Source organism: Leuciscus leuciscus (assembly GCF_965113295.1).
Source record: "Leuciscus leuciscus genome assembly, chromosome: 13".
Taxonomy (NCBI): domain Eukaryota; kingdom Metazoa; phylum Chordata; class Actinopteri; order Cypriniformes; family Leuciscidae; genus Leuciscus; species Leuciscus leuciscus.
This window is the reverse complement of record NC_138737.1, coordinates 27,602,233-27,624,119: the sequence shown is the minus strand read 5'-3', so window position 1 is coordinate 27,624,119 and position 21,887 is coordinate 27,602,233. Positions and strand designations below refer to the sequence as shown.

General features: G+C 38.4%; 2 protein-coding genes across 9 annotated transcripts in view; one reads left to right on the top strand and one right to left on the bottom strand.

The window, feature by feature from the left end:
- The window catches only part of adam9a (ADAM metallopeptidase domain 9a), a 66,389-nt gene extending 59,599 nt beyond the window's left edge, over positions 1–6,790 (bottom strand). The window contains exons 1-2 of one of the 2 annotated variants that reach the window (XM_082187730.1): positions 6,195–6,790; positions 2,775–2,872 (exon numbers count right to left, since the gene is read on the bottom strand). In XM_082187730.1, the coding sequence (XP_082043856.1) occupies positions 2,775–2,872; positions 6,195–6,276 (180 nt within the window). In that variant the 5' untranslated portion in view covers positions 6,277–6,790. The remainder of the gene's footprint in view (positions 1–2,774; positions 2,873–6,194) is intronic. The other variant, XM_082187731.1, reaches the window with a different exon arrangement.
- Positions 6,791–6,992: 202 nt separating this feature from the next.
- On the top strand, positions 6,993–21,853 carry nudt18 (nudix (nucleoside diphosphate linked moiety X)-type motif 18). 7 transcript variants are annotated; one of them, XM_082187785.1, is made up of 4 exons: positions 6,993–7,091; positions 7,579–7,758; positions 9,600–9,813; positions 14,359–15,680. In XM_082187785.1, exons 2-4 carry the CDS (start codon positions 7,600–7,602, stop codon positions 14,976–14,978), a joined length of 993 nt encoding a protein of 330 aa, XP_082043911.1. In that variant the 5' UTR covers positions 6,993–7,091; positions 7,579–7,599; the 3' UTR covers positions 14,979–15,680. The 7 variants fall into 7 exon arrangements, with proteins under 7 accessions (XP_082043911.1, XP_082043912.1, XP_082043910.1 ...); XM_082187786.1 differs by having other exon boundaries at positions 6,993–7,191; XM_082187784.1 differs by having other exon boundaries at positions 6,994–7,237.
- The last annotated feature ends 34 nt before the right edge of the window (positions 21,854–21,887 follow it).

Sequence of the window (21,887 nt, the reverse complement as noted above, 5' to 3'; positions counted from 1 at the left end):
CCGGACGCGAATAGCGCGTCAAGGCCAATTTATACTTCTGCGTCGAGTGTACGCCGTAGTGTACGTCGTAGGCGACGCCGTCGTGAGCATTTATACTTCTGCGAATGTCTGTGTTGCTCTGCAGTTACACCACCGAAACGCTAGTTGACGTGGGTGGGTTTTAATGTTCCACTGTGTTTACATTCCTAGCGGCTGTTTTGAGTTTAGGTTTCTACGAGCAATGGCGACTGAAGGAGTCATACAGATGGCTGTATTTCCGCACTTCTTCAAGCAATCTCTCGGTCACTTGGTCTATTTCCATTGCTCTTCACTGATCTTCGGAATTAAAAAATGGCGGGCGGGCGGTGCAGAGTGCAGAAGATCATTCCGGAAATGCGTAGGAGGAAACGCGATGCTATCCAGCCAACCAATCACAGATCTTGCGGTCCGCGTCGCCGCGACGCGTAGTTACATTTTTGAGGAGGTGCGCGTCAGGGTACGGCGAAGGGTACGACGTATGGTACACGTCAATGCGTATGCTACGCCGTACCTTCTACGCGCACCCGACGCAGAAGTATAAATTGGCCTTCAGGCGCGAGTGATTTCAATGTTAAGTCAATGCAAAGACGCGTTATGGGCCTTTCACACAGGACGCGGTATGCGCGGCGCGCATCATTGGCGAGCTCGCGCGCACGCCGCGGTCAAAGTTCAAAATAGTTCAACTTTTGCCGCTGCGCTCTGTGACGATTACCAGCGCGGCCAATAGAATCGGGGGATCCAAACAAGCACGGAAATCAAAATGGATGAACGTCTAGTCTTGTGTGTGTCGGAATTTCCTGAGCTGTACGATACAAGTTTGAGGTCGTATAGGGACATCGTCAGGAAAGCTGTATTCACAAATCAGTATTTTATGAGGATTTGATGCTCAAGAAACATTTATGATTATTATCACTGTTAAAAACCGTTATTTACATTTTTATTTCAGGATTCTTTTATGAATGGAAAGTTCAAAAGAACAGCATTTATCTGAAATAGAATATTTTGTAACATTATAAATGTAGAACGGGACAGATACATTGTTTGCTGCTGACCGAAAGGAGGAACAACAGACGTAATAGCTCCCGCTAAAAGTATTTAAAACTCCGCCTACGTCATAGCGCAGCGCAAATCGCGTTGTATCTGAAGGGCAACGCAGAACCCAGCGGCAAGCGCCGCGCATACCGCGTCCTGTGTGAAAGGCCCATTACACGCAAATGTTTTATGTACTTTTTGTGCATTCTCGCGTTTGACGCGAATTCGCGTCTGCCGCCCGAGTTGAAAAATCTGAACTTCTGCGTCAATTCGCGCCGCGTTAACCAATCAGGAGCCTGCTTGCTGCTGTCACGTAGTGAAGTGACAGTTTATAATGTTATTTTTTGTTTGGCCTCGATAAATTATTTTGTAATATGACTAAAATGCTTGGTGTGCAAAGCAAATCTTTCACATAAAAACTCGATTTCAATATTATGAGAGATACTCATTTTGTATTGAATGTTATTTATTTCATATTCTAGATTATATGAAACATTATTATTCTAATGTAAAGACAACAAACACAATTTAGTGTATAAAAACTTTTAAAAAAATCACAGGACAGGTTTCACTTTTGGAGGCTGGCTCCATTTATTATCAAAACAAAAATAAATGACAGATTAGGTGGGTGCGGGCGAGGGTGAACCTCGCGCCGGGCTGTAGAGCGCGGGCTCGACAGGCATAGACCACTCGAGGCCGAGGCCTTATACGACCTACGCTGTCCTCGTCAGCGTCTTCACCGTTAGGTCCACCAAACCTAGCTCCTGGAGCAAATTGTGAAACTCCTGAAACCCTCCGGAGGGTCTGGTGGACCCGAGTACAGCGGCGATGTCCCCTACGCAGCTGTTTCTGCTCTCCAGAGCATATACGAGCGGTGACTCTCTCGATTAATGCTAATGCTCGATAAACATCTAAAAAAGATGGCCGCCAACGGGTTTCGAAACTTTCGCCTCTGACGCGCGTAAATTTCGCTTCAAACTTTTGTTTTTACGAATTAACACAGAGTGGTCAGGCGTCAAACTAGACGCGAATTTGACGCACAGTAGAGCTCTTTTTGTGTTTCAAAATGGAAAGACGACACATTTTCATTTCTAACCTTTTTTAAAGGTACAGAGGTACCATTATGATTGTTTTGCAGCAAGAAACCTTGATTAACATTATAACTGGAATTCAGGAGGAAAAAATTCAAAAGTGTAGAAAATGGCACTTTTAAATATTCTTTTACAAAAAAAAATGTCATCAAATGACAAAATTCATAATTTCTTCAACAAATACATTTTTGTGTGTGAATGTTCCTGGTTTATAAATGGAGTTACGGGTTTCAAGGCTATGCCAGCAAAAGTCAGTTTTCTCCCAAACTCATTCTCTCCTCTACCAAACTCGGAGTACACTGTTTCTCAATGACACAGAGGTCAGAGGAATATTGAGTGTTTGTTTGTGCCATGCTGGTGGTATGCGTCTCTCAGCGTGGTCTTTTAATAACTACGCCTACGCTGCTGGGCACGTGTGCCAGCCAGATGGTTCCTGTGGCATTATCTTTGAAGCACCGCTGGTGTAGATGGATATGATATCAGAACAAAATCATTGATAGGTCATGAAAAATGGAAAAAAGGAGGCGAGGATGTACAGAGAATGAGAGGGACAAGCTAAAGATACTATCCACACAGTTAATGTCAAGTAACTCTTGTTTTAACTCAAGTAACAAGCTTGGTAAGGCTGTTTACCTTATCTGCACTGTCCTGGTCTCTTCTATGTCTGCTGATGCGTCTCGGTACCGTCACCTCATAAGAAGAGAGCTGAGAGGTCTGCTGGTTTATTGAGCCTATGAACAGAAACAGTCCCATCACAACACTGTCTACCCATAAGACCAATACACACACTGACACACAATGAATTATACAAGATATACAGGAAAACTTGCACTGTATAAGCAATGGTCATTCATTTCTCCAACTATTTTCCTCCATTATTCCTCTCACTGCAACGAAATATATTTATACGAAACTACTATTGTGATCATGGCCAGGTGATTAGATTGGGTGCAATTGACTGGTTGTAAGTGCAATCAAGTGTTCAGTGTTTTTTTTTATGTTGGTGGAAACAGTGCTGAATGGGCATGAAGAGAGGAAGACCTCAGGAAGGAGAGGCATCCCACCCGCTCCTGAGTCATCAGTCACAAGTTGGATGAGACTTCCTTTACCATTTTCCCGAAAAGGGTAGATAAGATCCATAATGCTTGCGTCCCTTTACTGAACATTCACACAAAATTCTCAGAGAACCATTTATCTTGATCTTCAGGCTTTCACAATCAAAACATGCCCTCAATTTCTCTAATAGCCTGTGTGTTAGCACTCGTGTAGGAGTCTCACTATTTCTATACCTGAAACGCTATAATAAGTGTAAGCAGACACTTTTAAATCGACTTACAGTTTACTTATTACACAGGGCTTAACGGGTCTGATGGCCCACAGCCAATGAAAGAGCATTTCTGGGCCAGTTGACAGCACTGTCATGTGCTATAGCCTTCAGGCCAGTGCTGCACTCACTGTCACTAGGCTATACGCTGATTTCACGCAGCCGCCATTTTGAAATCGAAAGTGAGGCTCCGGTGGGAAGAACCCCGGAAGTAAAGATAAACAACAATGCCTTGGATTACCAACCTGAAGCTGCTGCCGCGATTTACACTATTGGATGTTAATATTCAATATAGGATATGTATATAGTTCATTCCTGCTTCTTTTTTTACATTCTGAATTATATATAAAAAAAATATTTTATTTATAAATGAATTTCACTGTATATAGTCTAAAGTATGAAAGAAATGTATGTAAATTTTTTTAATTGACACAACATCATTAAACACAAAAATACGCCATCGCATTCATGACTCTCCTGTGATTAAAGGCGACACTTCCGGTTTTCTTCCCACCGGAGCCTCGCTTTCGATTTCAAAATAACGGCTGCGTGAAATCAGCGTATTTCTTTGTTAACTGATCATGTACATGTGTGTTGATGCAAAAACAAACTGTTTTGAAATTGTGAAAATAATATATTTATATCTGCCATGTTACATTATAGGTGTATAATTGCCAGTTATAAGCTACAGCAAATTAAACAAAGATATATGTTTTTGCAAAGAAAATTAAACATTTAACGGAAAACATTAACATATAGCCTATTTAAACATGTTAATACATATATAGAGACCAATAGAGACCTATATAGTATAGCCTACATGTTAATAAATAAATATATAAAAATATATTTATTTTTAACATATTTTACTACATTTTCTTGTTGTCCCAAATGTAATTCAAGACTTACTTTCAAGTAAAGATACATGTTTTTTGACAGTTTATAAAGTCCACTCAAACAAGACAACATCCTTGTCCTAATTCAAATTATGGAAAAGTGTTGGAAAAGATGTTAATCTACTGGATTGGGCAAATTGGCAGTTAAAAGTGTCAGAAATGACTTAAATACTGTAAATTTCATACTGATCTTAAAGTAAAAGCCCATTAGACTCAAGGGTGAGGTGATGCCTATAAATTCGGAATTAACCCAAATATGCTATTATTGAACTGCTTAAGCTTCTTAAACGTACACACGGCCAGAAGAGGCAGAGATGAAGATATATGTACACCGGACATGATAGTCTTTCTTTCCTATCAAAATAAAATATCTCTATTGGTTAAACAATGTACAACATCACTGCAAAACATGAAAGGCTCAAACAAACATTGATTTGTCCTTCAAACGGGCAAAGGTGTATCACAAAGTGAAACTACAGAGAAACACCAATATTTTAATGTTATGTGCATGTCTTTTGGAAAGCTAGTGGTTTTACTAGCTAGTGAAGTAAAACAAATGTAAAAGTAAATGAATAAAGAGCAGTGCCTGTAATCCAGTGGTCTATGGCAAGCCTTTTTAACATTTATTCCTAACTAGCACCTATTTTTATGTTACTATGTTACTTTTTTTTATTACAAGTAACAGTCACTAGTACATTTTTAAATATCACAAGTAACACAAGTATTCATTCGTCACAAAAACATATTCATTACATACTAGTATTTACTGCTTTGAGTTTGATATTCAATTGTATTGTTACTGGTAACAAATTATTGCCATCAACTTCTGTTCAAAGGATTCAACTTCCAAGGATTTTTCAAATCGAGACCAAATTTTTGGTCATACTGCCCAACACTATACGTTACTTGCATATTGATTGCAGCTCCCTGAAACCTGCAAATTATATACAATATAACTGTCTTCCAAGGGAAGATTTGAAAAGTAATCTTTGACTATTGTAAGTTAGTTTTGTTAAACTAATGAAAATATTTAATTTAAAAAAATCAAGTAAATATTACAGTTTTAATATTATTAGTAGTGTTAGTAGCTTTTTAAAGTATTATTATTTTAAGTATTAAGTATTATTTAAGTCTTTTTTTACAGAAACATTAAACAAACAATGTCTCAAGCACCATCATTTCATAACTTTTAAATATAATAAGAATTTTGTGACAAATAATAAGTGTTTTCATATGACAAATATGCAGTCCTACATTTACATTTATAAATGGTTGCCACGTTTTAGTTCTAATTATTATAGTTCATATTAAAAGTTTTTATGCTTTCAAACAATATCCCATATACATGTATACAAATATTTTGAAATGTATAGAGAATAAAAAAAAATGTAGGCCTACTAGCCAAGCTGATTCTTTTTCCAGCATGTCTGCAAAGGGTTGTAAAATTAAGATTTTGACTACCAAAATTTGGAATACACACTGAACATACTAGTGTCCAAAAGTACTTGAAAGATTGGAACAGATACTAGTCAAGTATGCATATGAATAGTTGACAGTAAAACTAGACATACTAGTCGGAAGTGAACAGTTGGTATTCTATTCTATAGTTCAATATTCTATAGTTTCTAATGGAACTGAAAAATCACAAGTCACTATAGGAGTACTTGCTATTTCTCAGAAAGTACTAATATAAAAATAGCTACAATTTACTTTAAGGAAAACATGTTAAAACAGCTTGTCATAGTGGTGCCTATACACTCAAACAGTCAACATTGGTAAGTGTTGTGGACAATGTATGACTCGCAATGGTGTCTGTCGCTGCTGTTCTCTCACCTCCACTGCTGTCGATGAGCGCGTGAAGCATTAACCACATAAAGGCGCTTTTAACAAGACGTGAACAAACTGCATTAACCATGTCTGTAAAGTATCCGTATTCAAATGCCGTTCCGAAGTAACGTAAAATGTTGCCCTCTCTTCCTTATCCAGGCGTTGTCCTCCAAGCAATGGCAATGAGCCCGCTCCACATAACGTTCCCGTGGAGAAAAAAATAGATACGGCACAGTTTCAGCTACCTGCTCATTTTATTACACTTTATCCTTCTGTAATAAGTTTGTTTAACAGGATATCAGAAAAAGGGTCCTGTTTCAGTTCTCTGTTCGAAATCTTCGGATTAGGCAATTTGCTAGGACTTGTATCTCCAATGAGCCCCGTCTGTAGTAGAGGGCGAAACCGAGCATGCGTCACCAAACAGTTTAGCTTTTTAACCCTTTACTTTAGCCTGATATGGCAATGCAAACTACTAGAACACTAATTCGTATGAGCTTTTAACTTACTTTAACCCGCCCACAAAAAATAGCCACTGTTTTGCAAAAAAAAGAACACTCTTTGTCTGTTATTGTTGCTAGCAGTTAAAAATATGAGTTAGGGATAGTCTAAAAACTACACATACATTTACTCTTTTTCTAACGAAAATAACTGCGACGGTTCACTCTTTTAAAACAACTATTGTTTAATTGCAGTTTAGTGCGGTTGATCATGCATTGTCATCAAGGAAGCACGAAATTACTGAAATATTATGAAACAAAACGAAACTACAAATAATGTAATTTGACTCGGTCCACAGGTAAGTATCGCATATTATCGCGAGAGTTCAAACAAACAGCTGATGCTTTGAGTCACACACATTTTAAATAGTATTATTTATCCTTGTTTTATGACGACTGGTATTAGGTTAGTATAATTGTCGATGGATTTTTAAATGAATGTATGAGTATACGTTAAACATTAATAACAATGCTTGATTAACTTGGAGGACTTAACTTGCTTCACGGTATATTCCTGCTTTGCTAACATTTAACGTTACGTACAAACATCAGGTGACTTTCATTCCTTTACAGATAATTATCAAATTATAGAAGCATTGTGTTTCGAAAGTTGTATTCCAGATAATATAATAAGTAGCCTAAGTATTCTACTGAACAGTTGTTTTTATGATAGCTAACAGAGGTTATGCAGATAATTGTATTTGATTGTGTTTTCTTTAAGCACCAGTATATGAAGTTAGATGGGTTAAAGAAATAGAGAATAACATATTTCTGTGGAACTTTAACGGTTCTCCAGTGGCATCAGGCTTTGGTTTTTAAGTGTGATGATGCAAACATGCTGTCTCCGTAGGCAGCCACTAGATCTGAAACAGATATGCATTTATGTTGTATAGTGGAATTAAGGCAGCTTCAACATGGACTCAACGGCAAAAATATTGGAGGAAAACTTAGAGAAGATTTTGAAGGGTGAGGGACTTGAGTTGAGAGAGTTTGATTTAGCCCCGGAAGTGCAGCCTGTCACACTGAGGAAAAACGTCTGTTACATTGTCAGCGCAGTGATCTTCAACTCAAAGGTAAAGATTGCGTCATTCTTGCATGTCTTTTAAGTTGTCTTCTCTGAGTTTTAGAGTCTGTCCGGTGTCCTCTTATTACAGTCAGCCCCCTGCCGAACATCACTTAATTAGTTTCACTAATGAGCTGTACAATTTCACTGGGAGCATGACATTTCTTTTTTGTGTGTGTGTGTGTGTACTGGCAAAAGAAAGTAGTTTTGTAGCTAACAAGGCGTAACTGTAGACAGCACAGTCAAGGTTGCTTTCTCTTACACTTCACATAAGCCAGTATTGTGTCGGTGTCCATTTAGGGAGAAAACAGAAACACTCCTGGTCATCCTGGACATGATCCGAATATTGTAAGACCTGTCATTTTTGGCTAGCCAAATTACATTTAAAACATATATGATACATACTACAAAAACAAACAACAACAACAACAACAAAAACACTTCAAATGCACTATCCCATTCCAGAGTTATTTTATGCTTCAAATATTCACAGTTTTTAAGATATCCATACCATATACAAGCCATGAGAAAGTTTGATATGCTTAATATTTCAATTCATGATTTTTATTAAATTTTTTATTTCAGGTTTTTCCATTTTCCAAAAATTAAAGTATAATATGAATTCAAATTTTATTATATAATTAATATATTATAATAATAATATTATATTGATTTATATATATATAGGGGACACTTCAATATTTTTGATCTGCCTGCTTTGACAACATTGTATGAGAACTGAACTGAACTGGACAATGACATCACTGTTTTCTCCAGATAACTAATGATTTATACAACAGAAATGAATCAATGCTGATTAAACTGGACTATGAATTTCTTCTAGAGCTGCTGTATAGCCAAAACAATCTTTGTTGCATTAATTGCCTGTTATCATTGTAAAGCTGCTGCTTTGAAACAATCAGTATTGTTGACTATATTGTTGACAATCAGTATAGGTGACATATATGTGTATATATAATACTGATAGAAAACCAAATAATGTTAACAAAAAGATTATTTTATTAGACTGAACAAATGAAAGCATTGTTTTTTCACATTTTATTGTGATTTAAAGGAATAGGTCACTTAAAAAATGAAAATTCTGTCATACTCATTTGTTTCAAACCTGTATGAATTTCTTTCTTCTGCTGAACATAAAGTTATTTTGAACAATGTTGGTAACCAAACAGTTGATTGACCCCATTGACTTCCATAGTAGGAAAAAAAAATGCTATGGAAGTCAATGGGGTCAATCAACTGTTTGGTTGCAAAGATTCTTCAAAATATCTTCTTTTGTGTTCAGCAGAAGAAAGAAATTCATACAGGTTTGAAACAACTTGAGGGTGAGTAAATAATGACAGAATTTTAATTTTTAAGTGAACTTTTCAACTATCAAAGTTATTTAGCTGTTAGTTGAGCCACTGGCACACATTAGCCCACAACTTACATTTTGGGAAATATACTTTATTTCATGGCTAATCTTTAACCTAAAATGTTTATATAATGGCAATTCACCAGCATGTACAGTATGACACATGATACTTTGACATGCCAAAACAGTTTTGTGGTATAAAAATTCTCTAAATATTTCAGTAACACTTCAACAGTGTCATTGTTACACGTTACATGTAGTTACTATAGTAATAACTATAAATTATGCATAATTACATACCCTAAACCAAACACTAGTCTCTAACCTAACCTTATAGTAAGTACATCTACATAGCAAGTATCACTCAGTACTTCAATGTATAACTACACTCTAAGTGGGCACCAATTCCACTACCCATGATTAATGTCAACTTCTTCAGACATTAAAGTTTTGCATGTGTGTTTGCTTGTGTCATACAGGGGGAGGTGTTACTTGTTCAGGAGGCAAAGAGAGATTGTTATGGCAGATGGTACCTCCCTGCAGGTCGTATGGAAGAGCGTGAAAGCATTGTAGAGGCACTGCAGAGGGAGGTCAAAGAGGAGGCAGGAATAGACTGCCAGCCAATCACACTGCTGCTGGTTCAAGAACAAGGGCAACAGTGGGTTCGCTTCACCTTCCTCGCTGAGGAAACAGGTTAGATTGAATTATTGCACGTTAATTCACGGCTGCACGTTATATATCGAAATTAAGTTGATATCACAATATGGCACAATATGTGCAGTTGTCAAATCGCCCAGGCTGCAATTAAATAAATATAATTAAATAAATTGAATTATTATGAATTAAATAAATTGACTAGATATTATAGAGATAGATATTATAGACTCAGCAAAAAGGAAAAGTCCCTTTTTCACGATACAGTAATTTAAAGGTACACTACTGAATGTAAATTTAAAAATGAGTCAATACATCATCAATCCTTCTTCCAAAACTTGTTTTTGTTTTACCCTCATTTACTATGGTAAGCCTATTATAAGTGTTAATATTTTAGACATGTTGGGGTGGTTTTCGCGGGAAATTGTGTACAGACGTCACTCGCCCGTGTGTGTCTCATCATATCCCTAAATAGAGAAAAGTTGCTACTTTGACACGTGTATGGTGTTTGAGTGGCATAGGTTAGCTAGAAAAGTTTACATGGAGCACGCTAAATCTCGACCTCCGGGAATCTCCTGTTTCAAAAAATCATTGAACAGGGGAGAGTCTATTGGCAGACTCTAATGCGTCAGAGCTCGTAAGGAAACAAGAATCAACATTCAAATAACTGTGCTGACCCAGAGAGAGCAGTTATCATGTATAGATATGAAGCAGCTTCACAAACAGTCTTTTCAACCACATCGTTATTTCTCTGTTACAAATATTCGGCAGCTATCACCCTGTAGCCCAAGACTGGTTTAAAGACAGTACATTACGCGTTTGCAGGCAGGCGTCATCTTGGAAAACAATCTCGACTAATCGAGTCACGAACGCCGTACTAAGTGAGCTGGTCGATAGTCATTATGCTACCGTGTTAGTGTGAGGCTATTTTGAGCCTTGTTAGTGGTATTAACTAGCGATTTACTTTTACTTACTCTGTGCCCCATATACTAGCGTTATAAGCTAATCTGTTTTTAGAGATAAAACTCTTTACATTCGATTTTCATGAAAAAGCATCCCAGGGAACGATCGACTCGGTAACCATGTGTTAATTACCCCTAGGTTCATTTTTCACCGGAATTGTCCTTTAAACCAAGGTCCTGACTCTCCGTGGTCATTAAAAATCCCATTCGAAAAAATAGTAGGGGTGTAACCCCGTCATCCTGGCCAAATTTTGCCCATTGGCCTCTGTCCATCATCATGGCCTCCTAATCATTCCTATATACTGATTGGTTTCATCACTCTGGCTGCGTTCGAAACCACATACTCACTGAGTAGGTATTTCAATAAGTACTTATTTAATGAGCGCTAAAAGTGTAGGTACTATATAGCCTGAAAGCATGAAGTATGAATGCGATCCGGACATAATCCGCCATGTTGAGGTTATCATTTGACCTATGGCGTTATCGTAAGCGCAACAACTTAAAACATATGAGCGACAGGTTTAATTCATCTGTCTGTAAATATCTTGATATTGATGAAACGTACTCATTTTGTGGTCTTGTTGAAGAAACAGCTGCCAATTTATTTTGTGATTGTAGTATAGTATTTTGGGTTGATTTTAATTCTTATATTTTTAACCCTTTTAATGTGACCCACAGTTTTAACCTTAAAGATAATATTTTTTTATTTCGGAAACCCAAAATCATTATCTCTTGAATATGTTGTTAATTTCTTAAAGCAGCACTCAGTAGCTTCGGGACTTCTTCGCTGTATTCTCGCTTTTTGCTCGCAGGTTTCTCTCTAGAGCTCCCCCCACAGCTTCGGAATAGATATTTGACAACACTGTTGTAAAAACTCGTTGTTGATTCTCAGACACCAGAGGCTATAGATCAACGACATCAAAGCAGATGGGACGTTCTTTAAAACGTCTTCTTCATTCGGGTTCGGACAGCGTGAGGGAGCGCAATAATGACAGCATTTTAGCAGATTTCTTTTGGCCGTAAAGCAATTGTTTACATCGCGAGACCTGATATCACGCGAGACTTCCTGACACAGCGGCCGGCGGCCCGCCGGCTCAAAGTTGCAAGTGCGTATTTTCCGCTCACGGGCACCAGGGGGGTGCGAAACGACCACCATTCAACCCGAAATAAGTAATATAACCATTCCAATGACTCCGAAGCTGTTCAGTTAAGGTAAAAAAAGTTACTTAGTTCACCTTTAAGTCAATGGATATAAACGGTTATGTCTACGGAAGCTATCAAAATACAGCAAATCACCTTTTGAAAGTAACTTGGCACTTCAGATGACAACTTTATCGATTATGTCGTTACGGTTTCTGGTTTCTGTTCATACAATATCAGTCAATGGAGCCCGACTTCCAGAAGCTTCATGACATTATTTGATGATGCTTTTGAAGCTTCATTGTAAGAACAGAAACCAGCAGAAAAAACTTGACCAAAATCACATCCTGTCTTTTGGTCTTTTTCTAGAAGCTCTCGCTGGCTCTGGGCTCACTGAGGATGAAAAGACCACAGCAACATTCGGGCCAGATGAGGCAATAAGGGCAGGTGGAGTGATGGAGGGTCTCATCCATGGCACTACACCATTTCCAGGATGCTGCTGTGGCTCTTCATCCTCAGTCTCATATCAGTCTGCAGACATTTCAGATGCTACAAAAAATGCACAAACGTCACCTTGCCTTGCAGGCCCTAGCTCTGCAGCAAATCCACAAAAATCAAGAATCAGAAAAGTGCTGTAATGGCTATGTTTGAAATTAAAATGATTAAAATCAACTACAACTTAAGATTTAAACAGATTTTTTTTTACTAATTTCTGTTGTATACTCACTCAAAGCCTTTAATGGATGCATTCTGCTTCATTAGCCAATCACCACCAGATAAAAACACACGTGTGCTCATCTGTCCCTGTAACATCTAAACAAGATTCAAGTTTCCTCTGTGATTTATGTGCTCAATACTAAATTCATTGTTGAGGTAGTTGCTGATGTGTCACTTTTTATCCAACACATATGTTCCTCAATTATCAACTGTACTTTTGGACATATAAAAAAGATAACTCAAATGTAGTTACTTTATGTAGATTAAACTTGAGTCTAGCGTCTTTACACCTTCAACAATTCAACAGTTTACTCTACAGTAGTTCAACAAATTTTAACACAAGGAACCATGTTTACTAGCATTTCAAAACACCCTCGTCTCCCGTGGCTTCCTGGGAAAGCTGGGATAGAAAAGTATCCATCGATGACTGCTTCGGAATCTGGGCGGATACAGTAGGTCATCCGGGGATTTCTCGCCTACTGTTTTATGAATACTGAGGTTTCGGACATACTACTCTTTTTACATACTGTTTTCTCCTACTATATAGTAGGTAAGTAGGCATATTCTGACGTAACATTAGTATACACACGTCCGAATCTTGTGAGAATTAGTACACCACCCAGGTATTTCTCGCCTACTCTTTTAGGAATACTAAGGATTCGGACATAGTATTCGTTCGCCTACTGCTTTTTGCCTACTATATAGTAAGAATATAGGCTGGGTAAACCCAGCCTGATCTGCCTGCGATTTGATTTTGAGCTTGGTCTGGTGATAGCCAGACTAATAAGTATGTGGTTTCGACTGCAAACTTGGTCTCCTCTCCACCAATAAGCTGGTGTGTGGTGGGCATTCTGGGCACTATGGCTACTGTCACATCATCCAGATGGATGCTGTGCATTGGTGGTGGTTGAGGAGATTCCCCCTTCCATATTTGTGAAGCACTTTGAGTATACAGAAAAGCGCTATATAAATGTAACAAATTAAATATTCATATTATCACAGAAGTACTGGGGTAAACATTTACAGTATAGTTCGGATATTAACGCTTATGTCTACGGAAGCTATCAAAATACAGCAAATCACCTTTTGAAAGTAACTTGGCACTTCAGATGACAACTTTAGCGATTATGTCGTTACGCCATAAAAAATTTATTTGTCATTGAATCATTCATTCAGTTCATTCAAGGTGTTTCATCCAGTAACGAAACAAGTGAAGTATTTATGATTGAGTCATTTGAATTGTTCATTCATATAGTTTATTTTTTATTTTTTAAAATAATTGATTCAGATTAAATAAACCTTTTAAGTAAACTGCAGCAATTAACATTTTGTCAGAACCTCTAGTAAATGACATGTTATTGTTTTTATGTTGTCTGTTTAGAATCGTGGGAGAAATGTGATCTCTGTTTGAAACCAAAAAATCAAAAACCAAAAGATTTTTATTGTAAAGGGTTTAAACCATGTTTTCCATGCTTGTTCAATGAACAATAAACAATCAATTAATAAACATGCACCTGTGCAACGGTGGAAAGAGTTTTTATTTTAATTTTATACTATGTTGTTCACGTTATAGTTTAAGTTGGTTCTTATTGGTTTTTGGCTCTTGTATATGAACAACCAAATAGAGCTATTCAAGTAATCTGCTTAAAATTTGTGTATATTTTCATATCGCAATATGTAGAGATGAAAAATAAAATCAGTTTTGACAAAATAATACTACTTTTCAACAGGAAAAATCTCTTTTTTTTTCTCATTGTGCCACCAGGGGGCTCTCTGAAGACAACGGCAGAGGCAGATGCTGAATCCCTGCAAGCTCAGTGGTGGGATCGTGAGTCTCCACTTCCTCTTCGTGCACGTGACATACTGCCCCTCATTGATGCTGGAATAAAATATCGCCAAAATCCCTGGTTTCCTGCGTTACAACCTGTTGACTTCCCTTGTCACGTTATTTGCCAAAGACTTTTCATCACATTCGTCTCCAGCAGTGGTAGCACTGACACCGGTGATGAGGACCGCCTGTGGCTTCTGCTGAGCAATAATAATGCCAGTTCTCATCCCAGTCTTCCTATTGAATTATCAGTTAACATCTCGTGGTCTGCGCACAGACTGATTAAGAAGTGCATACCTTCGTCTTTTGCGTTCATAAACATTATTATATGTGGCATTCTGGGAGTGCAGCACAATGGGAGAACACCAGGGAAAACGGACGGCATCTGCTTCAACACACTTGTGTTAATGGAAAATTCAGAGGGAGGGCCTGAAATCAGCAGCCCACCACCATTGGAGAGTGACAGTTACAGGTGGCATGAAGTGACCAATCAGAGCCTAAGGGCAAAGATAAAACAGAGGATTAAAGATGGGTCTGTTCTGCCTATTCAAAGTTAATACTGATGCTCTGCCACTCTAGTAGAGGATCAGGACATTATGCAGGCCAGAATTGAACCTGCATTTTCCACATGGAAACCAAAGCTCAACGTGTCTGTTGCATGTATGCTAACTGCTAGGTCATGGCTCAAATGCGTTAATAACATTGCACGTTTGAAATATTAATCTTGTGTAAATAAAATGATTATTTATTGTTCAGTAAATAAACTGTCATTAAAATGTTCATTTTAAGAAATACAGAAACAAAATTATTTAAAAAAGTAAAGAGTCTGAAAGGATTGAATGAGAATGAAATTATTAAATTATTAAAAAGGTTTTTTTTTTTTCTGTTGTATTACAAATTTAGACCTGTTTTTCCTTGTAAGTTAAATGAGTCAGATCACGGAGACACTAACCTATTGTCTTTAATGGCTCTTGGAGCCAGAGCCACAGTCCAGACGTTGAATCGTTAGGCTGATTGGATTAGCACATATGCGTTTGAATGGTTATGCTGATTGGACTGAGACTGGTAACACGCTGGAGTCTGGGGCGGGTTCCTTAACCTGTATACTCATTTACATGCTTTGTTTGAATTTGTCTCCACCTTCAAAAGTCCCTCCTCCTAAAATGCCTATAAGACACCATGAAAAGTTATGTACTTTAGATTTTTGTTGGACGAACTGCAGCCACGCTCAATAAAGAATAACTTCTGTTTGAACGTGATCCCAACATCTCCTGGTTTTTGCTTCGATGAAGGAATAAAAGTTTCCAACACTTCACTCCTTCGTGCACGTTCATTACAGCTACCGTGACTGATATTCTTTTAAAGTATATTATTTCCATAAGTACTCTCTTTAAAAGTACGCCAACGTGTACTTCATTTTCACAAGGGACTTTGGACATTAAGGACATTGTTATATAACATATATATAACAAGACACCCCCAATAAAGGAGTGGTTCTGCAGGTGGTGACCACAGACCACTTCTCAGTTCCTATGCTTCCTGGCTGATGTTTCGGTCAATTTTGAATACTGGCGGTGCTTTCACTCTAGTGGTAGCATGAGACGGAGTCTACAACCCACACGAGTGGCTCAGGTAGTGCAGCTCATCCAGGATGGCACATCAATGCGAGCTGTGGCAAGAAGGTTTGCTGTGTCTGTCAGCGTAGTGTCCAGAGCATGGAGGCGCTACCAGGAGACAGGCCAGTACATCAGGAGACGTGGAGGAGGCCGTAGGAGGGCAACAACCCAGCAGCAGGACCGCTACCTCCGCCTTTGTGCAAGGAGGAGCACTGCCAGAGCCCTGCAAAATGACCTCCAGCAGGCCACAAATGTGCATGTGTCTGCTCAAACGGTCAGAAACAGACTCCATGAGGGTGGAATGAGGGCCCGACATCCACAGGTGGGGGTTGTGCTTACAGCCCAACACCGTGCAGGACGTTTGGCATTTGCCAGAGAACACCAAGATTGGCAAATTCGCCACTGGCGCCCTGTGCTCTTCACAGATGAAAGCAGGTTCACACTGAGCACATGTGACAGACGTGACAGAGTCTGGAGATGCCGTGGAGAACGTTCTGCTGCCTGCAACATCCTCCAGCATGACTGGTTTGGCGGTGGGTCAGTAATGGTATGGGGTGGCATTTCCTTGGGGGGCCGCACAGCCCTCCATGTGCTCGCCAGAGGTAGCCTGACTGCCATTAGGTACCGAGATGAGAACCTCAGACCCCTTGTGAGACCATATGCTGGTGCGGTTGGCCCTGGGTTCCTCCTAATGCAAGACAATGCTAGACCTCATGTGGCTGGAGTGTGTCAGCAGTTCCTGCAAGAGGAAGACATTGATGCTATGGACTGGCCCGCCCGTTCCCCAGGCCTGAATCCAATTGAGCAAATCTGGGACATCATGTCTCGCTCCATCCACCAACGTTGCACCACAGACTGTCCAGGAGTTGGCGGATGCTTTAGTCCAGGTCTGGGAGGAGATCCCTCAGGAGACCATCCACCACCTCATCAGGAGCATGCCCAGGCGTTGTAGGGAGGTCATACAGGCACGTGGAGGCCACACACACTACTGAGCCTCATTTTGACGTGTTTTAAGGACATTACATCAAAGTTGGATCAGCCTGTAGTGTGGTTTTCCACTGATTTTTGTTGTCAGCACATTCAACTATGTAAAGAAAAAAAGTATTTAATACGATTATTTCTTTCATTCAGATCTAGGATGTGTTATTTTAGTGTTCCCTTTATTTTTTTGAGCAGTGTATATTTAATATGAGAAATACACTGAAGATATTATGAAATGAATCATTTCACATTAAGTTACTAAATATGTATAGTAAACATTTAAGTTTGTCTATTTTACCTGCCTGTTTATTTTATATTTGCCTAATACATAATTTGCTAGTAGCTATAAGGGGCATGTACACAAACATGAAAGTGAGTCCAGCCATGCCACAGTTTTAAGGACCAGTGTGATGTACAGTTACCTCTGAGAAAAGAGTTCTACCTCCATATTAATTAATCTGGTTAACATTTTATAACATTATTATAATATATTCTATAAAATCAATTATAAAATCACTCAATTATTTAATAATGTGGACTAAACAATGAGGAAATAATATTACAGGGTTCGAATGTTTATACTTTCATACCTTTTAATTTTTTTTAATTTTTTTTTTAAAGGTGCATTGCGCAACTTTTCATGTTAAAAATACCCGTTTTCTAACCCATACATGCTTAAACAATTGCCTTATGGGCTGAATGAGCCCTTCTCTGATCACTGCGATTGTCTCTATAATCCTGTACAGTAAAATAAATAAGAGGGATTCGGGTCGGAATTTGAGACTGGGCGTGACGTCATGCGCGTTCACGGCACGCTCACCTGGCTATGTCTGGCAGGTTTGTGTATTCGCCGCCATTCTCCGTAGAAGATGGATTCTAAGAGACCAGCTTGTAGTAGTTCATTTCAAGCACCAACGCAAACTCCATGTAAGATAAAAAAAAGAAAGAAAACTTTTGTTGTTGCAGTTTCGCTTGCCGCCAGAGGGGGCATAGTTCTGCAAAAACTCAGAGACTTGCGCGATGCACCTTTAAATGTGGCCTATATCATTTAATAGTTTACCAAAACATCTGGGTGTGTAACTTTTTTCAGGATTGTCCAATACGCAAATAGCTTTTGTTTGAATACTGAGAAGTGATTTCTGTCATCGTGTGTTGAAAAATCCGGAAACAGGAATCGTGTTTGAAAGGGAACGTCACCTTATCTACAGCGATGTGCACGAGAACGTCAGGCTTTTAACAGATATTTTAAGGCTATTATGTGACGCCGGCTTGCAGGCAAGTCTATAAAGAACACAATTATTTCAAATGAAACGCATTTATTTATAATCTTAATATAATAGTTTGCTTCTCAACGTGTAGGCTACACGTAGTCCTCCTTAACGCACTAGTGCTACATATTTAACTTAGCTTAATATGAATGAAGAGCTGGATGAAACACGAGACGTGTTAAAACTAAACATAATTTCTCGGTTTCGACTTTTATTCAAACATTGTTTTTTTTAAAGATGTGTGTGAGGACTGGAGCGTCTGAACAGGTTTGACAAGTTGCTTGACAGTTTGTTTGCACAGAAGCCGTCAATTAGAAAACGTTCACCACATTTAATAAATACAGGCTATTAAAGATCAGTAGGCCACACATTATTAATACATATTATTTCTACATTTGTTCAGAGCGTCTGTTTTAGGTTCGTTTCATCATGTCCACGGAGGAGCTGGTGGAGAGGGTTTTGAGGGGAGAGGGACTGGAAGTGACCGAGCTTCATTTAGTCCCTGAACAAAAGAAACCAGTCACACGAACAAACACATGCTTTGCTGTCTGTGCGGTCATCTTCAATTCCAAGGTAATGTCACAGTTGTTATATAGTGCAAATATTACTTCGGAAACGTCTTATGAAATCATCCTTCCAAATAATTATTTTTTAAAGCTAGACAACTACCCTAAAGGCTCGACCATTAGATGATAGATGTATAATAGGCTAAAGACAATTCTAACCAATTGCTGTAGTAAAGTTACTTGGCATTTCTAATAGTCTATATTTTCTAATCAAGCAGATCCTTTTGTTGTTGGGCTGCAAATTGCAAAATTTATCAAACTCCTAAATTCTTAATCCTTTGTTATTCGCAATTATATCACATGCATTATAGTGATTGATGAACCGGTGAATTCCAAAAGGTTTCGTTTCAGAATAATATCTTTAAAGTTTATATTTGTGGCTTGGAAATTGTAAGAGTTTTCAAGCAGTTAGACTATGTTTTCTCAACTAGTCTACAATTTATTTTCTCCATCTTTAAAGCTACGCTATGTAATTTAATTTAATTTTATAAAAAAATAAAATGTTATAAATGAGAGAGTGCAAAAACTCCTTATCTTATCCTTTAAGAAAAAACTTGTCTTAACTTCACCCAAATACACTTTGATAAACCTAATAATGACTTATATTTTAGAGCTGTCAGGGCGGATTTAGCAGGAAATTGCATTTCTTTACCCATGCGTGTCACGAATTATCTGTACACAGAGAAAAGTAGCTCTGAGTGTGTAGCATGTAAACAAATGACTGACCATGAATCACTCAAAATGGAAAAATTACAGCTTTATTTATTTGCAGTGCCTCAATGATATAAGAAATTGTGCTGATTGTGTACATGTCTCTTTGTTTCACAGAATGAGGTGTTGATGATTCAGGAGACAAAGGCAGTGTGTCGTGGCTCATGGTACCTCCCTGCAGGTCGTATGGAAGATGGTGAAACTATTGTAGAAGCCCTAAAGAGAGAAGTCAAAGAGGAGGCAGGAATAGACTGTCAGCCAATCACATTGCTGCAGATTCAAGAAAGGGGGCCAAACTGGGTCCGCTTCACTTTTCTTGCTGAGAAAACAGGTTAGATATAGAAATGGTGAATGTTTCATGGTTTGCTTGTTTATATAATTGTCACAGTTGCTTAGTGGTTCTTTCATTGCCTGCTCTGTCCACCAGGAGGCTCTCTGAAGAAGCCAGAACAAGAAAACGCTGAATCACTGCAAGCTCAGTGGTACGATCGCGATTGTCTACCTTCAGATATCCGTAAACATGACATTCTCACGCTCATTGACGCTGGGATCAAATATTGTCAATGTCCCTGGTTCACCGTGTTACAGCCTGTTGACTTACCCTGTGATGTCGTCTGTCAAAGGTTTCTTCTCGCATTCACCTCCAGCAAAGGTAACCGTGACGAGGACCGCTTATGGCTATTGCTGAGCAAAAACTTCCAGCTTCCTGTTGCGGTCTCATTCGAAGCACAAACTCTTGCATTCACCCCCAAAAAACTGGTTGAGAAGTGCATGCCCTCCATTTATGAGCAGCTCAGTGTGAATACATGTGGAATTTTGGGAGTGCAGCACAATGGGAGAGTTCCTGGTAAAACTGATGGGGTATGTTTAAACACTCTTGTGCTATTGGAGTATAAAGAGGAAGAGGAGGAAATCGATCTTAGCAGTCCACCGAAATCAGAGAATGATTGTTTCAGATGGCATGAAGTGACCAATCAGAAGCTGAGGACCGAGATACTACGGAGGATTCAAGAAGGGTCTGTCCTGCCTGTTCAAAGCCTATGAATGAATACACTAAATAGCTTCTCTCAGCTTAGGCTTTGTGTTGTCCATCATTTAGGCGTTAGGTGTGGTTTCTATTTGTAGTGTTTATAAACTTTGTTAATGTTTTAGTAAGTGTGAAAGGAAAAAGTGTTTATTGTAACAACTAATTAAATCACTGTAATATTTGCAAATTGTAAATTTCAGTTGCTCTTTTTAGTAATAATTGACATACTAAATTGTGATTGGTTGTTTATTTCTTTCCAATTTTTTTCAGTAGTATAATGGAATGCGGCACAGAAGCCGTGTTATGTATTAATTTTATGCAAAGCTAAATGGAAACAAGACACGTCAAGTGCTATACAACAGTGTTTTTGACGTTGACACCACTGTTTTGTTTTCTGCAGAGCTGTTTTATAGCTATTTCAACTTTGTTTCATAATTGACAAATTTTGCAACATTTACACTGTTATTGAACCGAATTGAAGTGAATGACACTATTGTCTTATGTAAAGCTAAAGCTTTAAAACATCAGCTATTGCTAAATTGAACTCATTTCATAATTGATGAACTTAACACAGTTATTGAATGGAACTGAACAATCACTATATATATATTTTTGACTGACTCACAAGTTCAGCTTCAGTGCATGCAGCTCAAACAGCAATGCACGACTAAAAACAATAGGGCAAGTAGTATGGAAACACAAAAAATTACTCGAATCAAATTCCATACTTTTCCAGGCTTTTCCTAACTGCACAGGAACCCTGAAAGAGGAAAAAGTCATAGGAATATAATTGGAAAAAGAAGCATTACGATCAGGCAAGAGCTAGAACCCGCGGATATACTAGAAATGTTTTCTAGCGCTGGAGAGACGTTGGAGAGCAAGAAGGCCTGAAAATAGACACGGAGGCTGCTTTGTTTCGCTCGATACTAGAGCAACATTGTTTTTTGCTGTTTCAAAGAACTAAGATATGCTGTTGTTGTTGTAGAATCATATCTGATTCATCCATACTTGCGTGAGATGTCTGATGCGCCAGCTGTTAGTGGTTGCCTGTGTAGCATAAAGTGTTCATTATTTTGGGGGCGGAGCAACTAAGGGAGGGGTGTGTTTGTTTGGGTGTCGATTTCAAATGTTTCGCTCAGAAATTGCTAACTGTACCTTTAACTATGTTAAAAAAAAATGTCACATTATGAACTAAATAACAGGTTATATACTGTATATCTATGGTTTTGTGATAATAAACACATTGATACTAGTATATGAGAACATTCGCTTTGACTGAAGCTATTTATTATTTTAC